The sequence below is a fragment of the Calidris pugnax genome, unplaced genomic scaffold (genome assembly GCF_001431845.1).
Source record: "Calidris pugnax isolate Ruff unplaced genomic scaffold, ASM143184v1 scaffold44, whole genome shotgun sequence".
In the NCBI taxonomy this organism is placed as follows: domain Eukaryota; kingdom Metazoa; phylum Chordata; class Aves; order Charadriiformes; family Scolopacidae; genus Calidris; species Calidris pugnax.
In genome coordinates this window covers 2,988,158-3,009,217 of record NW_015094506.1, presented here as the reverse complement: position 1 = coordinate 3,009,217, position 21,060 = coordinate 2,988,158, and the positions used below count along the sequence as shown (strand labels likewise).

Here is a 21,060-nt window from a genome sequence, read left to right as displayed (position 1 = left end):
CACTATGTCTCTTGAAACTTCAGTCATTCATCAGTAATTGCTTTTTGTTATTTTCATGCTTGTTAAGCATGTGTGTGATTCCAAGTAATACTCTGTTGCTCCGCTTACTTCATTTAATCCAATTAGGCTTGGGCATCCCTAGACACAAAGGATCTGGGACCTATCAGATGGAGTCTTTCTGCAACAGAGTGATGCTTGGTGAATGTGAGGTTGAAGTTCCCTTGGATGGAACTGAGGCACGCCTCTTCGGCAAAGCTGCTACTTGAGCTTGCGTGGCATGTGACCAGATTGGTGATAGCAAATTCACCAAATTCACCAGCAAATTCACTCTCATAGCAGAGTCTGATACCATCAGTTACCTTATTAGTTTGCACAGAAATCACCATCACCATGACAAAACATACTTATGCTACAAAGGCCTGAAGAGCTTTGGCTTTAGAAAAGCTGAGGGGCAACTTCATCTTGATAATCAGGCTGTGAAGCAATGCCTTCCTTTCTGAAGGCCTCGCAAATGGAGTTAACTGGCATGTTAAATGCCTTTCTAAAGTGAAGTTCAGTAACGACCTATAGCAGCAACTTAGGGTAGAGGGTCAAGAAAACTCTTCTGGTAAAAAGACCGGGTAAGAGGGATGAGTCTAATTCCCTGAATTTCTCCTGCTCTGTTTGCTGAGCAATAGTGAAAGCCACTTTCAAGAGTATATCTAAGAAACACTGAGCAGGTTGCCATAAATTCAGTGGTAATTTCTTCAGGACTACTGGGATGGGCTCTTTGACCAGAAAGATTTTAATTAATAAACACAGAATCGTGATTTGACATGACACCAAAATGCCATTTGTTAGAGTCAGTTAAAATCTTTTATCCCAAAGGGAGATAAAACTTGACTGAATGGATGGACAAGTCAGGTCTTCCAGCTTGACATGAGAATGACACAACATGTGGATGAAGTCAAATCATCCTTTAGACACTGTGTGAGTCTGGTCATATCTGCATAGATCATCCATAGCCTCTCCTGCACTCAGTGGAAGATCTGCCTGGCATGTGATGTCACAGATTGATATCACAGTAGCCTAGTATCCCTGCGCCAAGCGGACCACATCTGCTAGATCTGGTCTTTACTTCCAGGAGGAGGTCACCTCCCAGAAAGTGGTCCTGGGTGACATGAACACTAACCAACACTGTGCCATGAGTTACTCAATAGGTAGCATGTGCAGCAAAGGATGATAGGTATCTTCAGTAGGATGGGCTCCCTTCAGGAGCAGAAGAAGGAAAGTATCTCCTTCATTTCTAATAAAATTAAGATCATGACCAAGTAAATAAAAACATGGACAAACATTTTACTAGAAAACACATATGCAGTTGGAAAGATGGCACATACCATGAGGAATCTAGACATTCTTTTAGTAAGTGCAAAGAAAGACCCAATGCTATGGCCCATATGAACACCACCAACAAAGAAACAGCAGGCAAGATGTCCTGAAAACAAAGTTTAAACCAGGAAGCTAAAAATGCAGTCCTACAGAGTCACATTCTTCAATGGTCCTGGGTTTATATACTGTGTCAGATAACAGAGGCTCAGCGCATGATTGATTAAACTGTATAGAGAGAAGGGGATTATATTTATTAGTGTCTGGTACGTTTTTGAAGGAGATTAAGTTTATATAAAATGGGTTCCACCTAATCAAAACAGAATCAGTGCTGCTGACATTTAAGATTAAAAACACTATGAGGCAATTTTAAAATGAAAACCAAGGAATTCATGCCAGGTGTGGAAAGTAAATTGTTCAGATTGATATATCTGTGTGGTCTGAAATCACAGAAAGTTTATCACTTAGAAAAATGGATAGAATAGAAACTTAGAAAAAACAACAGAGAAAAACAATAACCCAGGTAAGCAGAGCATATAAAACTATGCAACCATATCAAGACAAATGCCCAAATACGTCTCTACAAATACTTCCTTTTTAAAATATGGTTTTAATGGCAGAACCATTGGCAAATGTCTTTTCAAAAAACACAACAAATATAACAGGCATGGAAGTCTGATGAAAAGAAGATATTCAGTGGAACACTAATATATAAATATACATTTTGTATAAGAAGAGTAGCTTGCACTTACAGGTTAATGCTAAAGAAAGTAGAGTCAAGCAGAGTATGTGTCAACAGTTGTGTTGTATGACAGGATTTCGGTGGTGGCAGAATTTCATTCCACACTAAAAGGAAGGGTATGCTGTTAGTGCTATGCTATCAATCACCTGACCAAAAAGAGGTGAGTGAAATGCTAGAGATGACCAAAGACCCTGAAGGGCAGACGAACAGTAACAATGGGACAGTCCAATCATACCAGACTAGGTAAACATCACAGTGAACCGTGATGAGCCTATGCCTGCGCTGGTGGACTAAACCAGGACAAGACAAAGGTTTGAGCTCTGGAATAAGATCATAGACTCTGCTCAACTGTTAGTGAATGCTTTGACATGGCTTTTGTCTATGTCAACAAGCAAGCCAAGGACAGTTTCCAATATGAATTGTGGAAGAGGCCACCTTCTACTGTTGGGGAAAGAGAATGGATACATGAATCTTCCATGACTGCTCCTTGTCTTTTACAGCCAGAAATGGACTTTGGTCTATTTTATTTGCTAGTATGAATCTAGTCACAGATTCTGCTTTTTTAGCCACTATAAATGATTGCTTCTTGTGAAAGCACTCACAAGAAAAGAAACAAACTGATTTAGTCCTGTATAATATGCAAGACCTAGTACAAGTTGAAACAGCAAGAAACAAGTTTACTACAATGATGTTTTAAGGGCATACATAAAAATAACAAGACGGGCAAAAATAAGCCCAGGAAGCTGTTAAAAGGTTCAAATGTTTGCAGTGCCAAAGAGGCTATTTAAAGAATCATTTAAAAATTCAAGAGTGATCTTGGGCCTTTTCTAAGTCTACCCATGTTAGAAAGGTTGGGTTATTGTAGCCTTAATGTTCTGAAAAACTAAATGAGGCAAGACATATAGCAAAAAATGATAACTTATAATGATCTTTTCCAGTTAAGTCATTTGGTTTAATGAAACAGAACTACTTTCTTTACAAGCCTTGCATAACCTACATTCTTACTCAATTGCTTTCTTGTAATAAAATCTGTAAAGGAACCTAAAAATTCAATTGCTGAGCAAGTAATCATAGCAAATAATCAAAGGCTTTAACAAGCCTCAGTATCAGAGAAAAATAAGTACCAAATGCAAGTTTTTGTGGAGTGCTTGAAGAAGAATCCAGGGAACTTCTGACCAATCAGACTGGCTTTTGTACAGGATAGGTGATACAAGCTATAATGAAAAGTAGAAATAGTAGAGAGAAATGTTCTGAGAAAGAATTAACATCATAGCTTTTGCAGAAAGTAGTCATGCCTCATAAAACTAGTAGAGTTCCAGGAAAGTAAGAGATAATAGGGAGGTTCCCATGTAGATTAAAGTCAGTTAAAGACAGAAAACAAATGAGAGAAATTAATGGTTAGTTTTCATATTGGAGGAAAGCTTTAAGTGAGTTCTCCCAGGAATTTATGATCTTCAACATAATTATAAAAGATCTGGAAGACTGAGTGATGAGAGATCTTTCAACTGAGAGATCTGGGTGACAGAAAGACAAAATTTTATGCAGGGTACTTCAATCTAATGATGTTGTAAAGAACACTAAATTATTAGGTATAAATGGGGTATGAAATTAGAATCATAAAACCATAGATTCATAGAATGGTTTGGATTGGAAGGGTCCAAACCCCCCAGCATGTGCAGGGGCACCTTTCAATAGATCAGCTTTCTCAAAGCCCTCTCCAGATTCACTTTGAATATTTGCAATGATGAAGCGTTCACAACTTCTTTGGGCAACCAGCTTCCATGTCTCACCAGCCTCACTACAAAAAATTTCTTCACTGTATCCAATGTAAATCTATCCTCTTTCAGCTTAAAACTATTTCCCCTAGTACTGTCACTAACAGGCGTTGTTAAGAAGTCTTTCTCCAACATTCTTCTAAGCCCCCTTTATATATTGAAAGGGGGCTTATATATTCCTATAAGGTCTCCCCGGAATCTCTTCTTCTCCAGACTGAACAACACCAGCTCTCTCAGCTTGTCTTCATAGGAGAGGTGCTCCGTCCCTCTGGTCATCTTCATGACCCTCCTCTGGACCCACTACAATAGGTCCACATCTTTCTTGTACTGAGGACCCCAGAGCCGGATGCAGTACTCCAGTGGGGTCTCACCAGAGTAGAATAGAGGGGCAGAAGCACCTTCCTGGACCAGCTGGCCACGCTTCCTTTGATGCAGCCCAGGATACAGTTGGCTTTCTGGGTTACAAGCTCACATTGCTGGCTCATATCTAATTTTTCATCCACTGTTATCCCCAAGTCCTCCTCTGCAGGGCTGCTCTCAGTCAATTAATCAATTCAGTGGTAATAAGTACATAGAAATTCATGTGACAAAAAATAATTCTAACTATACAACAAGATCAAAGAACCTGTGAGAGTAGACAAGTAGTAATAGCGATAGGAGAATTCAATTATCAACATTATCAAATGTTGAATTTCATTCAACATATTTCTTGAATATCATATTCAATTCATGTAATCTCAGCTCTGAAGGAATACTGTACAATACTCCATAGAAGCAGAGAGAATACAGAAGTGTTATCAGAAATATGGCATCTTCAGGAAGAGAGACTAATTATTATGGAATTCTTCAGCTTGAAAAAATAAACAGCCTAGAGATGATTTGGCAGACATTTGTAGCATCTCAAATGAGAGATAGGGAATAAGGAATGATGGTTTATCAGTTCTCATAGAACAAGAACAAAGGAGCAACTTACCATGTAACTGACACAAAAGAAGTACAGAAAAAATGTGGGCATTTTTTTGTGTGAATGTTTTTATTTATAAACAGATTGATTAATGCTTTACGATCAGACATCGTGAAGCCAAAATTGAAGTGGTTTCAGAAAGGGATTAGTTGGATCTCTAAAGGCCAAAGCTGTTAAGTACATATTGTCTGCAACACCTTAGAGTTAACCTCCAACTCAGGAAGGCTCTGGGCCAGATAACAGGTAAATATATAAGCTAAGGATTTAATTATTTACTGTATACTTTTCCATGTATACTACACCCTGCTTTTAAGCATCCACTGCAAATACTGGCAGAGGCAGAATACTAGGGAAGATGGAATGACTGTTTAGACCCAATGCATTAGCCTTATATTCCTATATAACAGTGTCTGCTGCAAGTAGAAGGGAAGAAAAGGGTGTCTTTAGATGCGGAAACAATGAATCTGCAGTGAATGAAACAAATTCAAAAACTTCCATAAACATCATATGTACCTCTGAATGCAACAGAAGGACAAACAGGTTAGAAGTACACTGCAAGGCTACAGCAGATGCAGAAGAATTAATCTCAAAAGTTTAAAATGTATGTGCACACTGTGAACAAGGACCTGGAAATTTAAAAATAAAAATAGGAAAAGCCATCTGATTGTTTCAGATAGCTTTACATCTGCTTTTCTAGACAGACAAATTAGCCTTCAACAACAAGGACCATATGCTCCTTTACCAACAAACTGGAAAGGACACAATGAATCTACAAAGCTTTTGACCTAAAGCTGGCTCATGTTGAACAAGTTTGCAGAGGAGACTGAGTTCACCCACCTAACAGCATGGTGAAACCTCCATTGCTTAATATGAGGAGCTGTTAGGATCAAGGTTGGAGCATACTGAATCCTGGCAGTCACTTGGAAGAACTTGAAATGGGCCAAAATCAAGCATGAAGTCACTGAGCTGCTTATTCCCCGTGTACAGAACATGGCATTGCAGGGTTTCTTTTTATGGCAATTTCAGCTCTGTAGTGAGAGCAGAGGGAGCACGAGGGTAGTGGAAGAGAAGAGGCAGAGATCATTCATTAGAGTTGTATGGGAATAAGATTGTGTGTGCAAATGTGTTTGACTGAATGAACAAGAAACTGCACAGGGACTGGCCAGAGGGGTTGGGATTGTTTTCCATTACCCTGCAGAGATACAGGGTTCTCAGAAGTTTTCCAGCTATTGTTCCTTGAGGCCTTAGAGGGCTTCCCACTGCAGGCTTCCTTTTCCAGCAAATCATTCAGCCTCATTTTCCTTCCTTACATAAAAGACAACCCTCAGGCTAGTAGAAACACAACAACAGGCTAGTTCATCATGGATCTTAATTAGAACTATTGAGGGCACAATATAGTTACTACCCTAATCTCATGCAAATTCAGGTAATATATTTCTGTTTGAGGAAGATTATGATAAGGGAATAATAAACTGATTACTTCAGAGCAGCAAAGAGAAAAATGCCTGCTGTTAAAACACAGGCAGAATCTTTGATGTTTGAGCATACAGTAAGGAAAGGGTTGCAAACATTTCATAACTGTATATTCAAAGTAAATAGGTGTAAAATGTGATTTACAGTATTGAGATGCCTAGCTCTCCTTTAAACTATATAGGAAACATTGACTATCACTCAGATATACAGGCTGAGAGGCTGGAGCTACTTAGTAGGAAGCCCTACAGAGAAGCATATCATAATTGGCTCCTGAATCATCAGAATAATGATTCCTCTCCTGTATATCAGTACCTAGCACTGGGGAAGGTAGCAAGAACTTCCTTTGTGGCTCAAGCTAGTGGTCAGGAAGATGAAGACCTGGGACTCACAACAGCTCTTAAGCCTTGAATCAAAATTGTAAAATGCTACGAAATTGTAAAATGCTTTTTACCACCCCCACGGCAGCTGGACCTCATGCAGAAGAGAATGAAAGATTCATAGGATCAGCAACAGACAAAGTCTGTGGAAGCTTTGATTCTGTAACCCAGTAAGAAGTGAATTCCTCTGGCACAGCAGAGTTTAGATTGTGACCCCTGCTTCCAGTGTTCGTTACATATTTTATTTAATGATGCTTAGGTGGATATCAAACAACGAGTCCCTAGAGCAGAAACTCATTCTGCCCTAAAACAATTGTTATAGTTGCAAAAGAAAACCACTGTTCAGCTCCCCTCACCTCGTGGATGCCCCATCCATGGAAGTGTTCAAGGCCAGGCTGGATGGGGCTTTGAGCAACCTGATCTGGTGGGAGGTGTCCCTGCCCATGGCAGGGGGGTTGGAACTCGATGATCTTTAAGGTCCCTTCCAACCCAAACCATTCTATGATTCTATGTTACTCTGCAAGTTCCAGGCTCTGAGGTGATCTTCAGATCATGTCTACTCTATGGGATCATATCAAATGTTCTTGTATCGATAAATTCTGCCTCCAAAAGTGCCCAGTGAAGTGCAGAAGGACAGGAGCAACAGATAGCTCTTAGAGTATTGATCACAATGCAAATGGGCTTCATCCAAAAGTCACCGAGCTGAATAAAAGTTCTCCTACTCACTAGTCTTCTTAGTTATTAAAACCACTTCAATTCAAGGCTCAGCAAGGTGATGCATGTCTAAGATGTGAATCCTGATACCAGATTTACATACAAATTTGAGCATCTCCTTTTAGTACATGCCTAGATAGAGCAAAATCATACAGCCTAGAAACAATTGTTTGTGCTACTTTAAAAGGTCAAAGAAGAGACTAACAAAAAAAGATCCATTGATTAGGAACAGACTAAATTGAAAATGCCTTTAAGTGTTTGTCAATATTCTCTGTCAGAGGCTGCCTTTTGCTGCTTTACCTTTTGCTGTCAGGAAACCAAACTGAATTTGCACAACTTTCAGATTTAAAATGGTATTTATACGGATTTTAAACAATGAAAAAACAATGCATTTCACTGCAATTTCTGAATCAGCACTGTCCCATTAACCCAGCAGGAGGAATTAGCTAGCACAATTCCAAAACTTCTCATTATTTCTGTCAAATATAGCAAAGTCAGGAGAAAACAGCCTACCTCACAGGTGACGTAGCTGAACCCACAGAATTTTTGATGCCTGATCAGGCGAGCTAATAGTAATGTTATTGTAACTACAGTGCTCTTAATGTATGAAAGGAAAGATTTATAGGAATATTTTTTTATTAGTACAAGTTTTGCATTTGAAAAAAGAAACATTTTATTCTGCAGTGTAAGCCAAGTCAAGTCTGAAACCAAAGCCTTTTACTGATCACAGAGTGGCAGCTCTGGATAAATGCTCTTACCTTGTACCATTTTCTTTACAACAGAACTGGGAGGGAAAAATGGCTCCTCTTTCTCAACACAGTTTATTATTCAGAAAAAAAAGCCACTAAGAATAAATGACATAGCTAAGATTAATTATATCATGCATAAACAGCCAAAGAACTTAAAAGAAAATCATATAGTACTTTAACACTTAGAAATAGAAATACTCCAGCAGATACAGGCTTGTGCACCTTCTCAACATTTCTTGGCTGTCATTTTCTCTTACCTGTCCCACTCCCTTCCTCTCGCTGCACCTTACGAGTCCTTGGGTTTTATTTCAGTAACGTATCTTCTTCGCCACGGTTCTCTGCAGCCTACTTTATGTATCCCAGTAACGTTCCTTCTTACCCTTAGAATATGCTGTAATACACTGTACCTTAATATTAAGAAGGGTTTCGTGACTTCAACTTTTTTTTTTTCTCATTTTTTTATTTTTAAAATACACTTCTATTACTATCTGGGTTTTTTTTCACCTTACCCATTATGTATTTTGTACTAGTAGTGGAAAGGTAGAGATACAAAAGCTCCTCGGTGACTCTTAGCTCTATTTTATACACACATGAAAGTTCAACAAAATTGCTCTTAAGAAAATATGATTTCTTTCAAAGGTTCCCAAGCCTGTCTTATTCTGATAGCATTTCAAGCTGTTAAGTCTGCATTTTCTTCTATGAGTTTTGTCTCAGGCAATCTGGTATTATTGCGAGATGACTGTGATGTGTCGCAGCATCACGAGGAGGCTAAACTGTTCATTGTGAGCAAGCCAAAAAGTTTGAAAAACACCAATAGGGCAATATTTGGATTGTCTTTCATGCTAAATCTGTGAAGGCCACTGAGAAGGATATTGAGCTACTTCAAGTCTTTCAATATGTTGGACTGGAAGCTGGAAAAGGGAACTGGTGCTTATTTATTCTTAAGTTTGAGAGTTCATTTTCATCAGATAGTTGCAACCTCTTTCAGTTATCTGTAGCTTTAGTATTCATTAATATTTGCCCATTTAACAGATTTCTGTGACCCTCAAAGGTTGCTGCCAGGAAAAGTAATCATCTGATTTCAGGTTTTTGAACAGCTTAATAGCTTGCATTTTTGACACATCTTTTTCCTTGCCAGTGATGGCTTCATCAGGTGTTGTCTTGCCTTCAGAAGGTTTCTTGACTTGATAGTCTTCCTGACTAATATCCGTCTTCACACTGGATTTTACATTGTGGAAGCAATAGTCACCAATCTGACAAAGGAAAACTGGCTCAGTGCTGTCAGGGTTTAACACCACCAAGTTACCCTCTGACAAAGGCTGCTTTCTAAGAAGATCATTTCCCTTCTGTAAGACGGGCAAAGGAATCTTTGTGGGTTCTGAATGTCCATGGACATCTAAAGGGACAGTAAGATACTCTCCAAATGTATCCAGGTGCAATTCAGGTGACGAGGTTGGTGCTTGACCTGAAACTGGGGCCGTGGCACCAGTTTTCCCCTGAGAAGACTCATGACAAGAGTGGTCACTGGAGGGCTGGGGCTCCTGTGAGTCACCGGGTAACTCCCCAGCAGTGACAAGTGGTGGAGGGGTGGAGTTGCTGGCTGATGGCACTAACAGGCTCTCTGTGGTGACATACTCCAAGGGGCACTGCTGAGGAGACGTGACACAACCTAGAGCCTTTGGAGATTTCTGCTCTTCTGTTCTCATGTCCATGACTTTCCCACAGGTTGGTGGGGCCAGTGAGACTTCTTTCTCATCCTCGATGTGCTGTGTCACTTCCTTCTGATCTGGGAGCAGGAAAGGCTGTGAAGGAGCTGCTGCTGGCTGCTCTTGCCTCTGTGGAGGCTGGGGACAGTCTTCCTTTGGGAGGGTCACATACTGAAGGGAAACTGACTTCTCACGGACTCCCACTGGGTCCACTTCCAAGGTCTGATGCACATCAGGCAGGGAGGACACCACTGGGCTGTATATGTATGGACCGTTGAAAGCAAAGCAAGGGACTGCCATCTGGGAAGCAATACTTGCATCAGCACTGTTTCTCCTTGAAACAGGAAGGGAATGACCAGCAATCCGACTTGAGCAGACAACTGGGGCATGCTCTAGCTCATTTAAAGCATGGTATGAGTTCTGTAGGTCCAGTGCAACAGGGGAAACATCCATCTTTTTAGCCTGCCCTTCAGAGGACTCTGCCAAAGTCTTTGTCTGCCTGAATGTGGGAAAGTTAAAAGTTCCTCATGAGAGATATTGTGTTAAACATTAAATATAAAACAAGCTTAGTTGAAAACACACATTAGAAAAAACTACTTTTTAGAGAAGCAGGCTAACCCAGATAGTAAAAATATTTATCCATTCCTCCAAAGCAACTTGTATAGTCTTTTTAGTGACAGAATATGTGATTATATATCCTGCCATGATTTCAGGAGCTCTTTGAGACTGTCATCCACAGTGTCACTATAATGTGCTGTTCACTCACCTGCCCACAACTTGAAGGAAGCTAGCCTGCTCCATCTTCTCAGAAAAGTTGTATTTGTTGAAGTCCAGCAGGCTGCTTGTTGGCCAGTTTCCTAAATGTACTTTCTGAAAATGAAAAAGCAGACATGACAAAAGAGCAGCGTCTCATTGGCAGTAGAATCAAGAACAATGCATTTCTCATGCATTTCTTTAACAAAAGAAAACAAATAGGGGAGAGCCTACAGCATCTGGCAATAGGGATACAACTTAACTAATATGACTAGAAGGTGTGTTCTGTTCTCCAGAAGATGGTTACTTCAAACCCATATTGCCTTACCACTGACCTAACTACAAATACACTCAGTGAGCCAACTAGGAAAGATGCCTGCCCAGACTTGTTGTTTGTGAATAGAGAAGGACTTGTGGGAGATGTGATGGTAGGTGGCTGTCTTGGCTACAGTAATCACAAAATGATAGAGTTTAACATTTTCAGAGTAATGAGGAAAAAAGGACATCAGCGTTGCTACCCTACATTTCAAGAGAGCAAACATTAAAGCTATTCAGGGAGCTACTTGGCAGTGTCCTCTGAGACTCTGCTTTTGAGGACTTGGGAGTCCCTAAGTGTTGGTCAGTTTTTAAGAACTCCCTTTTAAAAACACAGAAGCAGGCAATTCTGGTGTGTTGTAAGTCAAGCAAGTGGGGCAGACAGCCAGATTGGCTGAACAGGGAACTCCCTCCGGAGCTCAAGAGGAAAAATAAATTGTATGATCTCCAGAAGGAGCTAGTGGATATTGTGGCAGGACCCCTCTTATCATCTACCAAAGATCTTGGGAGTCTGGGGAGGTCCCTGCTGCCTGGAAGCTAGCCAATGTCATTCCAATTTACAAGAAAAACATGAGGGAAAACATAGGAAACTACAGACCTGTTAGTTTAACCTCAGTTCCTGGAAAAATAATGGAGAGGATCATACTGGGTGCTATTGAAAGGCGTTTAAAGAGCAATGCCATCATCAGGCACAGTCAACATGGGTTCACAAAGGGAAAGTCCTGTTTAACTAACTTCATATTCTTCTATGATAAGGTCACTCACCTAGTAGTCTACTAGTATAAATGTAAGAACATGATTATGTTGAATATGATCAGAACTTCTAAAAATAAGGCATAGACTAATGAAGATATCTGTTCCTTGTGGACTAGGACACTAGAAGAATTCTTAAGAATTCTGGAAGTCCTGAAAAACAGAGAAATAATGCATTCTTCAAGGTACAGTTCCCTCTTACCCCCAGGTAGCTCTGGATCAGGAGACTCTTGCTGGGGTTCGGAATCTTTTCCTCCCACATTTGCTTCTTCCTGCAACAACAACACAGAGTGTCCAGATTTCTGCTGGAAAGGCTGCACCCCCCACACTGAGCTGCCAGGCACAGAGAGGCACCACCAAGGCCCTGGCACGCCACCACCCAGCTCTCACCCTTGCACAGACACGCACAAGGATGCCCATGGCACACCAAGGCTCATCCCACATCAACTACTCTCTCCTGGGGGGACAAGGAGTGCCTCAGCCTTTATGCCACCCACATGGCCAGCATGCTGCAAAACCTCCTAGTCACAACCCAGACCTACCTGAGGAAATACCTATAGCTGCAATAAGCAACTATAAGTAAGATGATGATGAGAGCTGGGAGCATCGCTGGGAGAACCACTGGTGGCAGAACTGAAACTGAGAAAAGAGAAACACGTATCCACCTGCACAGTGGCTGCTTCTCATAACAGGTTTCTCACTCTGGCCACTCTCCATGCAAGCAGTTCAGGGAAATGTAGGTGGCATGTCCCGGGACAGGATGATGCAGCCTTCAAACTGTTGGGATACTTTGCAAAATGAGAGAGACCAAGTGTGGCCTGAACAGCTCACTGACCAAAGGAGTTCATTGTTTCCTTTACTGATCCTTTTTTTTTTTTTAGTGACATAACAGTAAACAATTTATGCATATTAAGTCTTCAGGCATCTTAAGTCTGCCTGCTTTTGTGCAGTCCCGAAGAGATGGGGTCTCAGAGAGTTTCTAAGAGCGAGCTTCCTCTGCTAATGGCTGTAACTGATCTTCACCAACATACCAATTTCTTCCTGAGTACACTCATCAGATTTTGCCTCCTGTCTGACCACTACAAGCATCCTCAGGACAAATCATGTAAGATCATAATAATTTGAGCACAAGACCATATGATAGCCGATATTATGCTCTCAGTCCAGAAAGAGCAAACACACGTAAAGGTTTTTAAGTCCAGTGGACTGTACTGTGTATTTAACACAACCCTAGAGTCACTCTGCAAACATAAAAGACTGATGGCTTCTATTCTGTCTCCTTCCAGTGGTGGGCTCTGCAGTCACTGACAGCAGAACGGACCACTGGAATCAGGAAACAAGGATGCTCTTTTGGTCAGGACCTTCACTTGATTTTCCATATGGAAAACTTTATGGCTGGTTGTACTCGCCTCGTGAAGGGGAGTAGGAAACAAGCTTAAAAGGCCATTCCTGCTCACCTCCTTCATTAGCATTGCTGCCGTACTGCAAGGGTGCAGACAGGACAGACACCTTGTTAAGCCACCCCAGCTAGCTCATGGCTGGACCAAGCTTCAGCCCCAGCTGAGAGCATGTATTTTTCTGCCGAGGCATTTCAGCCATCAGCAGTCCACAAAACCTTACAGAGGGAGCCTGCACGGAAAGTACCATTCTCTGTCTTCCAGGTGAATTCCTCACTCCATTCACTCCAAGGCCCCTCATATTCCACAGGCGTATTCACCCTCGCCCGCATTTTCCCCCTGTATTCTGTAGATGATGCCAACATCTGCCCGGTGAAGATGAAGGGAGGTTCATCATTGATGATATTTAACCTCTCGGCTGTCTAAGGAGAGGAAAGAAGCACAAACGATGAAGACGAGAGGAACCGCCTTTCCAGTTTGTCCTGCAAAGGGAAATCCAGGACTCTTGCACTTACCTTCTCGTATTGGTTGTTTTTCCAGTACTCAACTTGGTATCTCTGTTTTATGAAGTCATAGTTGAAAGCGTGTTTTATCCACCTCAGTTCATACTCTTGGTTCTCTGTCACTGTTACTGACACATTTCTGGGTGGCAGCACCTTAACTGGAACACATGGAATGTCTTAGATTAATTATCAACATACTGGTCCAGCACTCCCTTTCACCGCTGTGATAGTTTCCAGAGACTGAAAAGAATGTTGTTTCATGCAATGTAAGGAATCTCAGCATCTTAACACTTCTGAATTCTCCACATCTGCGTTTTCTAGTCAAATACAATAAACCAGTAGACACAATAAATATCAGAAAACCCATATCCATTAATATTGACAGCGCTCCCTGTGCACAGAAAACCACTAAAGCCATATTTGAAACACCTTTACTGGTCCACCACATTTCCAGAGATTTTCAGCTCTCTTGGGGCTACTACCTGATATTTTCACCCACTACAGGAGCTCTCAAAGCTGTAGTCTGTAAAAAGTAGCACCGATACCTTGAGACAAATGGAGGCAGAGATGATCTGCCTGGCACACCTCACTCAGCAGAGGAGTCCTATCTCATCCAGCGCTCCAGGGCCACTGCACATACCCTCGAGAGCTCCACTGGCTTCTTGAGGAATCACACTCCACACAAACACCTCTCGTCACAGTTCCCTGTCACCTGGGACACTCACGAAGGCCAGTCACAGACAAGTCAGCAGGGTGACAACTGGCCATCAAGACCCTCTGGGTCACAACCCAAATTTCTGCACAGCAGTTTCCACCACTGCCACCTTCCCCAGAGTAACAAGTGCCACTGAGGAACTCCACGCCTACAAGCCACCTCTCTCACACCTCTCATCTGACACAGCGTCCAGTTCCTTTCTTCATCAGCCCTCGTCTCTTCCTCCTCCCATCCGCTTTTCCTCATCACTGCTGTCCTCAACCCCACTTGCCCAGACAGGCATCTCTCCAAGAAACAACCAGGAAAAGCAAAACACAACACTGCAACTCACTGTTCTTGTGGGATTCAGTCAGCTTCTCCTCTGTCTTGGCCCGGACAGACACACGGTACCGTCTCTGACTGCTGGAGTTGTTAACAGGGATTGTGCAGCTCTGGACCACATATGGAACATGAGGCAAAGTCTGCTCGTGCACAGGAGAACACTCCTCTTCTCTGAGGGGAGAAAAAGAAAGAAGTTGAGCTGAGATCAGAGGAAATGGGACAGAGCAGAAACTCCATGGGAGAGGAGCAGGGACGCTGGCATGGGCAGAGCACGTACGCTGATGCTGGAGTGGCCCTGAAGAACAAGCCAAAGAGGACAGAGGTGGCGATCACTTTCTTCACTTCCCAGCTGCACGTCAGATGATCTGCACCATTGAAGAGGCAGCGAAGGTTGCTGGGATGAAGGCCACCTTCAGAGAAGAGGAGAGCAAGCTAAGTGACAGGAAAGGTCTGGCTTCTCAGGCAGTGCTTCCAGCCCACTCCGTCCCACACTACCTTCAGGGGTCTGCCATGACACCTCCGTGCTCCACTCGCTGTACTGCCCAGAGAAGCCACTGGCCTGCCCCGGTCTGGCTCGCACGCGGGCAACGTAGCTGCTTCCTGGGAGAAGGCCCTTGTGGTGGAGATGGCAACTTGTGGTGTTGGAGAGCAAGAGGGAGGCAGCTTTCTGTTGTTGTGGGAAAGGAGGTAGAGTGAGGAGGGTGGATTGAGGAGGTGAGGAATGGAGAAGAGGGTTAGAGAGAAGACAGGGAGAGGAGGTAACTGCCAGGTTGTGTCTCCCAGCAGTCCCTCACATGTAGTGGTCCATGCACATGCTGCTGTGAATCCTCCTTGCTCCCATACTAGAGGAGCTTCAGCGTGCGTGCTGCCAACACGGCACAGGAAGGGTGAGGCACAGGCACTGTTGGGGACAATCTACCCCAGCAGAGGAGGGCCAGCTCCTGCACTTGCAGAGCCCTGGTTGTCTTCAGCACTAGCTACACAAGTTCACAACACTGCTCAGTACAGAATTTTGTGGGAATCTGGCCAAGATACTTCTTTTAAAAACTAATGATCAAGCTGACAGGTACAGAACAGAAATATATGCAGATCTAGGGAAACAACAGGGCAAAGGATATAGAGTCTTAAAAATTAAAACAAAAAAAACCAAACACCCACAAACAAAGAAAAACAAACAAAAAAAACCCCTGAAAACACCCTTCTGAAAGGGGAAGCAGCTTCAAATGTATTTTGTCGTTTCCCCACATGAACCCACAGGCTCCTCTGGGAACGTGATTTAATTCCATTTGGGAGGCATTCAGGGCAAAATCAATTCTCACTCAAAACCAAGCACAGTGCTTTTTATTTTCAGTGAGGAACAGATCTTTGCATTCAATTCAGAACAAATAGTATTTCACTGGACAAGTCATTTGCAAACAGAAAGAGAGAGCCCCTTCCAGCTGACCTGAAACATTTGTTGACTCTCCTCATAATACCTGAGAACAGAAAGGTCGCTCATTTGCACAATGTTTACCACAGAGTCTCAACTGCCCAAGACCATGCAGCCCAAATTAAGACAGCCCAGCTCCTCTACTCTTACCTCCCAGGACTCCCACTCCCGCTTGTAAGTGACTTCATACTCCAGGGCACTGCTCAGCCCTTGGCTTCCATCAGCTGCTTTCCAGGTCAGCAAGAAGTCTCCTGATGTCATCAAGCTGACCGAGAGGTTTTGAGGTGGGGGGGTCTGAACTGGAAGGTGAAGGTACAACCCATGAGATGAGATAGTGAGGACAGGGACATGAAGAAAACACCTAGGTAAGCCTCTCCATTTCCAGACCATCTTATCCCTGCCACAGCAAGTAGCTCCTGCTTAAGTCCCCTTTCCAGGGGTCAAGCTGCTCCCAGAAACTTGCCCTCTCCCCTCCCTTCCCCATCCTCTCCATGTGGAACCATTTGGCAGTTTTCACAATGGAAGTGGGAGTCACTTCCTGACTGAATAGAAAATACATTCTCAAAGATCCCTGGAAAATGAGAATTTAGTATTTCATCCTTACCATTTTGGAAAAGATCAACACTTAGTTCTGCTTGAAGTATCTTGTTAGGTTTGAAGCCGTAAACATAATCTAATCCTATTCCAAAACCATCTGTAGTGTTGTGACAAACCCAGTGCACATAGGAGTCTGAAGCTTCACGTAAGTCATTTTCTGCCTGGTGTTTGCAAAACATCTCCTTGTTCTCCCTGTGTATAGAGAAAGTGATCTATGAAGATCTGAATTGGAGATCTATAGTTAATGCAAAATGAAATGCCTGAAACCATTCGCATCCTATTCTGTCGTTATAATTTACTCGGCACTTACATCCTCCTCTCACTGTACCTATTAGTCCTGTTTTGCATCAGTTGGTATGACAAATTTTTTTAACACCAGAGTTTTGTCAAATGCCTTCCCATTTCAAAATTTTGCAGTAAAATGTTACATTTTGGTACCAGTCTATTTTTTGTTAGTTTTTAGCCTAATTCTACATAATGTCATATTTTCAAGTGAGAAATAGTATGATGAAATATAACGTCATGGAAATGCACCTTTTACTCAGACTAAAAGGCAGTGAAGTTTCTAATGATCCTTAGCTTCTTGAAGACATTCATTTTGCAGTCCCAGAAAGACACTTAAAAAAATTCTCCAACCAAAATGTACTTCTGTACCCTTAGTAGTTCTGTTCCGCCAAGAGACATTACATATTCATTAAAGATTTCATACAGAATGTTAATCATTCTTTTATATAGCCTTTCTCCAGGCCAAGGAGCATCATGAAAATTAGAAACAATATTTTAAACTAGACATGAGAGGATAAGCTTTGTGTGCTTGCAGTAGCCTGAGCTGCTGGAGAGATGTGTTTTCCTTCTTTTTGTACCCTCTGGAATTTTGTTTGTGCTTATGGCTTCATGCCCAGTATATTATATTGTTCCAGTTCAGATGAGAAATATTAAGTTGTGGATATCTAAGGCCAAATACTGTCTTTCAGGATAGGATGGAGTCTCCTAGCCAACTATATGTCAGCAAACATTATTCAGCTCTATTTTTATTTTTAAAAGTTGGATAATGGCAAGGAAACCAGGAATATTAGGTATGGCTGAGACTGACCATACAGGTATATACCCTTAAACAAAAGTCAGCCCAAGGGTTGTGAAGTCCTGAAGGTATTTCTCTCTACTTGCCAGCATTATTTTACAATCTGGGTTTTAGTCAACCATTTTCCATCTATGAGCTGATGTTGTCTAATCATTGGCCATTTTGATTTCAGTTGTGTGACTGGCCCCCCTTAATACATGCTTGTCTGATTAGTTCACTTCAGTCATGTTTCCTGTGTGATCCACACACTCCATCACGTAACCATGTTCCTGAGAATTCTCCAAAGGTCCAAGTAATTTTATACCACCTTTTCGCAGAAGTATTAGCTTCAAAATCCTGTTCCAAAGACCTTCCAGTGATTTCAGCTGCTTTTAAGTCTATTAATTCCTTCTTCTTCACAATAAAATCAAAGTTCTTTTTCTTTCCTTCCCTTCCTGTATATCCAGACACTTAATTCATTTTATTCTCAGCTTTGCATCTTTGTCTTTCTCTCTTCCTTGACTATTCATTCAATCTATGTCCTTTCTTATTCTTACAATCTATTCTCTCTGGTGATCCAGTTCCCTTTTCATAAGGAAACAGATGTAACAGAGAGATGTTGTCACAAACAGACCAGTATCTTTGGGAGGAAAAATGATAGCACAGATAAACTTACCAGTCTTCTCTATCTCACAAACACACAGTCTTGACTTGTTTCTGAGAAGTGATCAAAACCAAACTCTCAGTGATGTTCCTAAATGACCAAAATAACAGGGGAATTTTCTCCTCCCTTTTAGGTTTATAAACAACACTCAGGCTTACACTTGTTCTGACACCATCTTTCTACTCTATTAAGAGCAACCAATATGCCCAATTTTACTCCATATCTATGATATTTACTTCATATCTATGATCCCAAAACAAAATTATGGGAAAATAATTTGTAAAGGTAAAATTGTAAAATAAATCCACTAGCACATTTCAGGTACTTACTCCGTAATATCATCCCTTTGGTAAAGAATCATACCAACGAGGGCATGAGCCTCTGAATGCTCCATCCATGTGCAGGTCACCTGTGAGTTGTAGTCGTTGTAACAGCTCAAGCTCTTCATAGGGATGCTCTCTGAAAAAAGGAATTCAGGCCAAAAAAGATGCAGTGATTACAAATGTAAATAGTGGAGAGATAGCAGATGATACAGGGATTCTGTAGTCAATAGGGAAAGGAAAAGGGAAAAGGGAAGGAAGAAAGAAATGTAGCTCTCATTACATCAGAAGATAAAAGACAGAAACACAAGCAATGGATGTGGCGGATAGTCTCTTTATCTGTCAGCAATTTCACAAGAAGAAAATCAGCTAATCTAGCAATTCCACAAGAAGAAAATCAGGTAATCTAGATGTTACTGTTGATAGCCCCCACACACCCACCCGTCTTGTGTCCACTTGTCTCTACTCCTGTATACTACCATGTGAATCATGTAGCCCTTCATTTTCCTGTGTTTTCACTAAATATCAGGGTCTATTTTCACTCAATAAACACTCAGCTTGTTCATCTCATCCATTTGTTCGGTATTTCACATGTCCATACCACCAACCTACCACTGGTTTGTCTGCACATGCATCTACTACACATTGGTTTTGATCAAGACGCCTGCTCTCCTATAGCATAGAAGATGGTGGCAGAATGAAGCAGAAAAGCAAGCAGAAATTGAGGAAGAGGATTAGCTGAAAGGAGGAGACAGATACAAATAGAAAGGCAATAACGTAATGCTGAAAGAGAATATAAATTCAAAACTCACCTCGAATGGCTTGGACACTGAAGACCAGATTCAGATTCAGCAGAAGGATGAAAATCTCTTTCATGATCATACTGTCCTTTGTGCAGAAGTTTGATCCTACTTCAGAGGACAATTGTTTTCATTTCCCAGTGGCTATTCTCTTACTTGTCTTATTATGGAGCTTCTTGTTTTCTTTTCACACAAAGAGAAGTAAAACTGAATTAGGGGACTTCCTTAGGCTTCATGTTGGAGTGATGTTCAGAAAGAACTTCTACCAAGTATTTATTGTAGGATAAATTTTATGTCATCTTCTTGTGTGAGCTTGCAATATGAGCAAAGAATGAAGAAATAAATGCACATTTCCAAGGAAGTGCAGGAATTCTTTCAGCTGGCTAACAGTGAGAAATAATCCTCATCTGTGAAGAGAACTTAGCTTTCAAATTCCTTCACCCTTCTGCTCTTCATGCTCAAAGTCTTCCTAATGAACTGCAATCGTGTTCAGTTTTTTCCCTTTCCTTCAAAATATGATCCCCAACCACACAGCTCCTGGGAGTTAGAGGGGCTGAATTTCCATATTCATTCACTTTCCGATTTCTTCTCAACGTGCTACTTTTCCAGCCGCTTCCCAAACGAGTTGCAAATTGTAGAAATAATACCAAAGAAACTTGTTTGGGCTTTTTTTTGTGATTATTGAGATTCAGAGTGGATTGAGCGGTTCAAAGACCATGGACCACATTGTTAAATACAGGAATTCAAATCCTGTTGGCCATCTCTCATTGCTCTCTCAGAAGTATAATAAACCCACCTACTCAAGTTACAGAGCTGAGACTCTTTTCGACTTTAGGGGACCATGGAAAAAACTCCTGTTAAATTCCTATTGACTTTCAGATTCCTGAATGCCACTTCCTTACACCAGAAATAGCCGGCTCAGTCATTACAGCTAAGGAATCCCTTAATGACTCAAAAGCTCTTGTATAAGAGCAGATTCTCTGCCATTTTGTTTTCCCCGTAGAGGAAGCAGTTCCCTTACCTGGATCCAGAGCTGTCTGCGAGGCAGATGAGGCAACCTGACGGGTGACTCTCCCAGTCCAGCCTGCCCCCACAGCATCAGAATCCTCTGATGCAGAAACCAGCAAAACCACGCATCCCTAAAACTGGAGACAGAAGGTATTAACCAACCACAGGATTTTCTTGGCAAGTAAGTCTTCAAAATAACTGCAATATCTTCTGTGCATCACAAATACCCCTTTCAAAGCAGCAGACCACGCCCTTTCAGGGAAAGCCTATGTAATTGCCTGTGAAATAGGAAGTATGTACTTCCTATTTTAGCCCCCAAAAGCACTTACTTACATGGGACTGTTTAACTGGGAAGAGAGGGGAAGGAAGTTTGTCACTGCCAGTCTGCATGTTCACAATTACCAGATCATGGGACTAATGTATTTTCGGATAAAAAGAGTGACTGCAGCAGAAGTGAGAAAGGCTAAGAAAGTATTATTTGTTTTTTACTCCAGTGCTGTTTCTTGCTTTGCTCTAGGCTAGATAGTCTTCAAGGCAGGGGTCATTCTGTACTTTATGTT

The 21,060-nt window shown here is 41.7% G+C and overlaps 1 protein-coding gene across 1 annotated transcript; it reads right to left on the bottom strand.

Annotated features, from left to right (window-relative positions):
• Nucleotides 1-8,028: 8,028 nt before the first annotated feature.
• Nucleotides 8,029-20,724, bottom strand: LOC106901443 (cytokine receptor common subunit beta-like). The gene is made up of 14 exons (XM_014964208.1): nt 20,514-20,724; nt 19,505-19,675; nt 18,702-18,831; nt 16,656-16,840; nt 16,202-16,350; nt 15,118-15,289; nt 14,900-15,032; nt 14,633-14,793; nt 13,599-13,744; nt 13,331-13,505; nt 12,229-12,325; nt 11,889-11,958; nt 10,632-10,735; nt 8,029-10,364 (listed from the first exon to the last, which is right to left on the bottom strand). Exons 2-14 carry the CDS (start codon nt 19,572-19,574, stop codon nt 9,185-9,187), a joined length of 2,772 nt encoding a protein of 923 aa, XP_014819694.1. The 5' UTR covers nt 19,575-19,675; nt 20,514-20,724; the 3' UTR covers nt 8,029-9,184.
• Between the last annotated feature and the right edge of the window lie 336 nt (nt 20,725-21,060).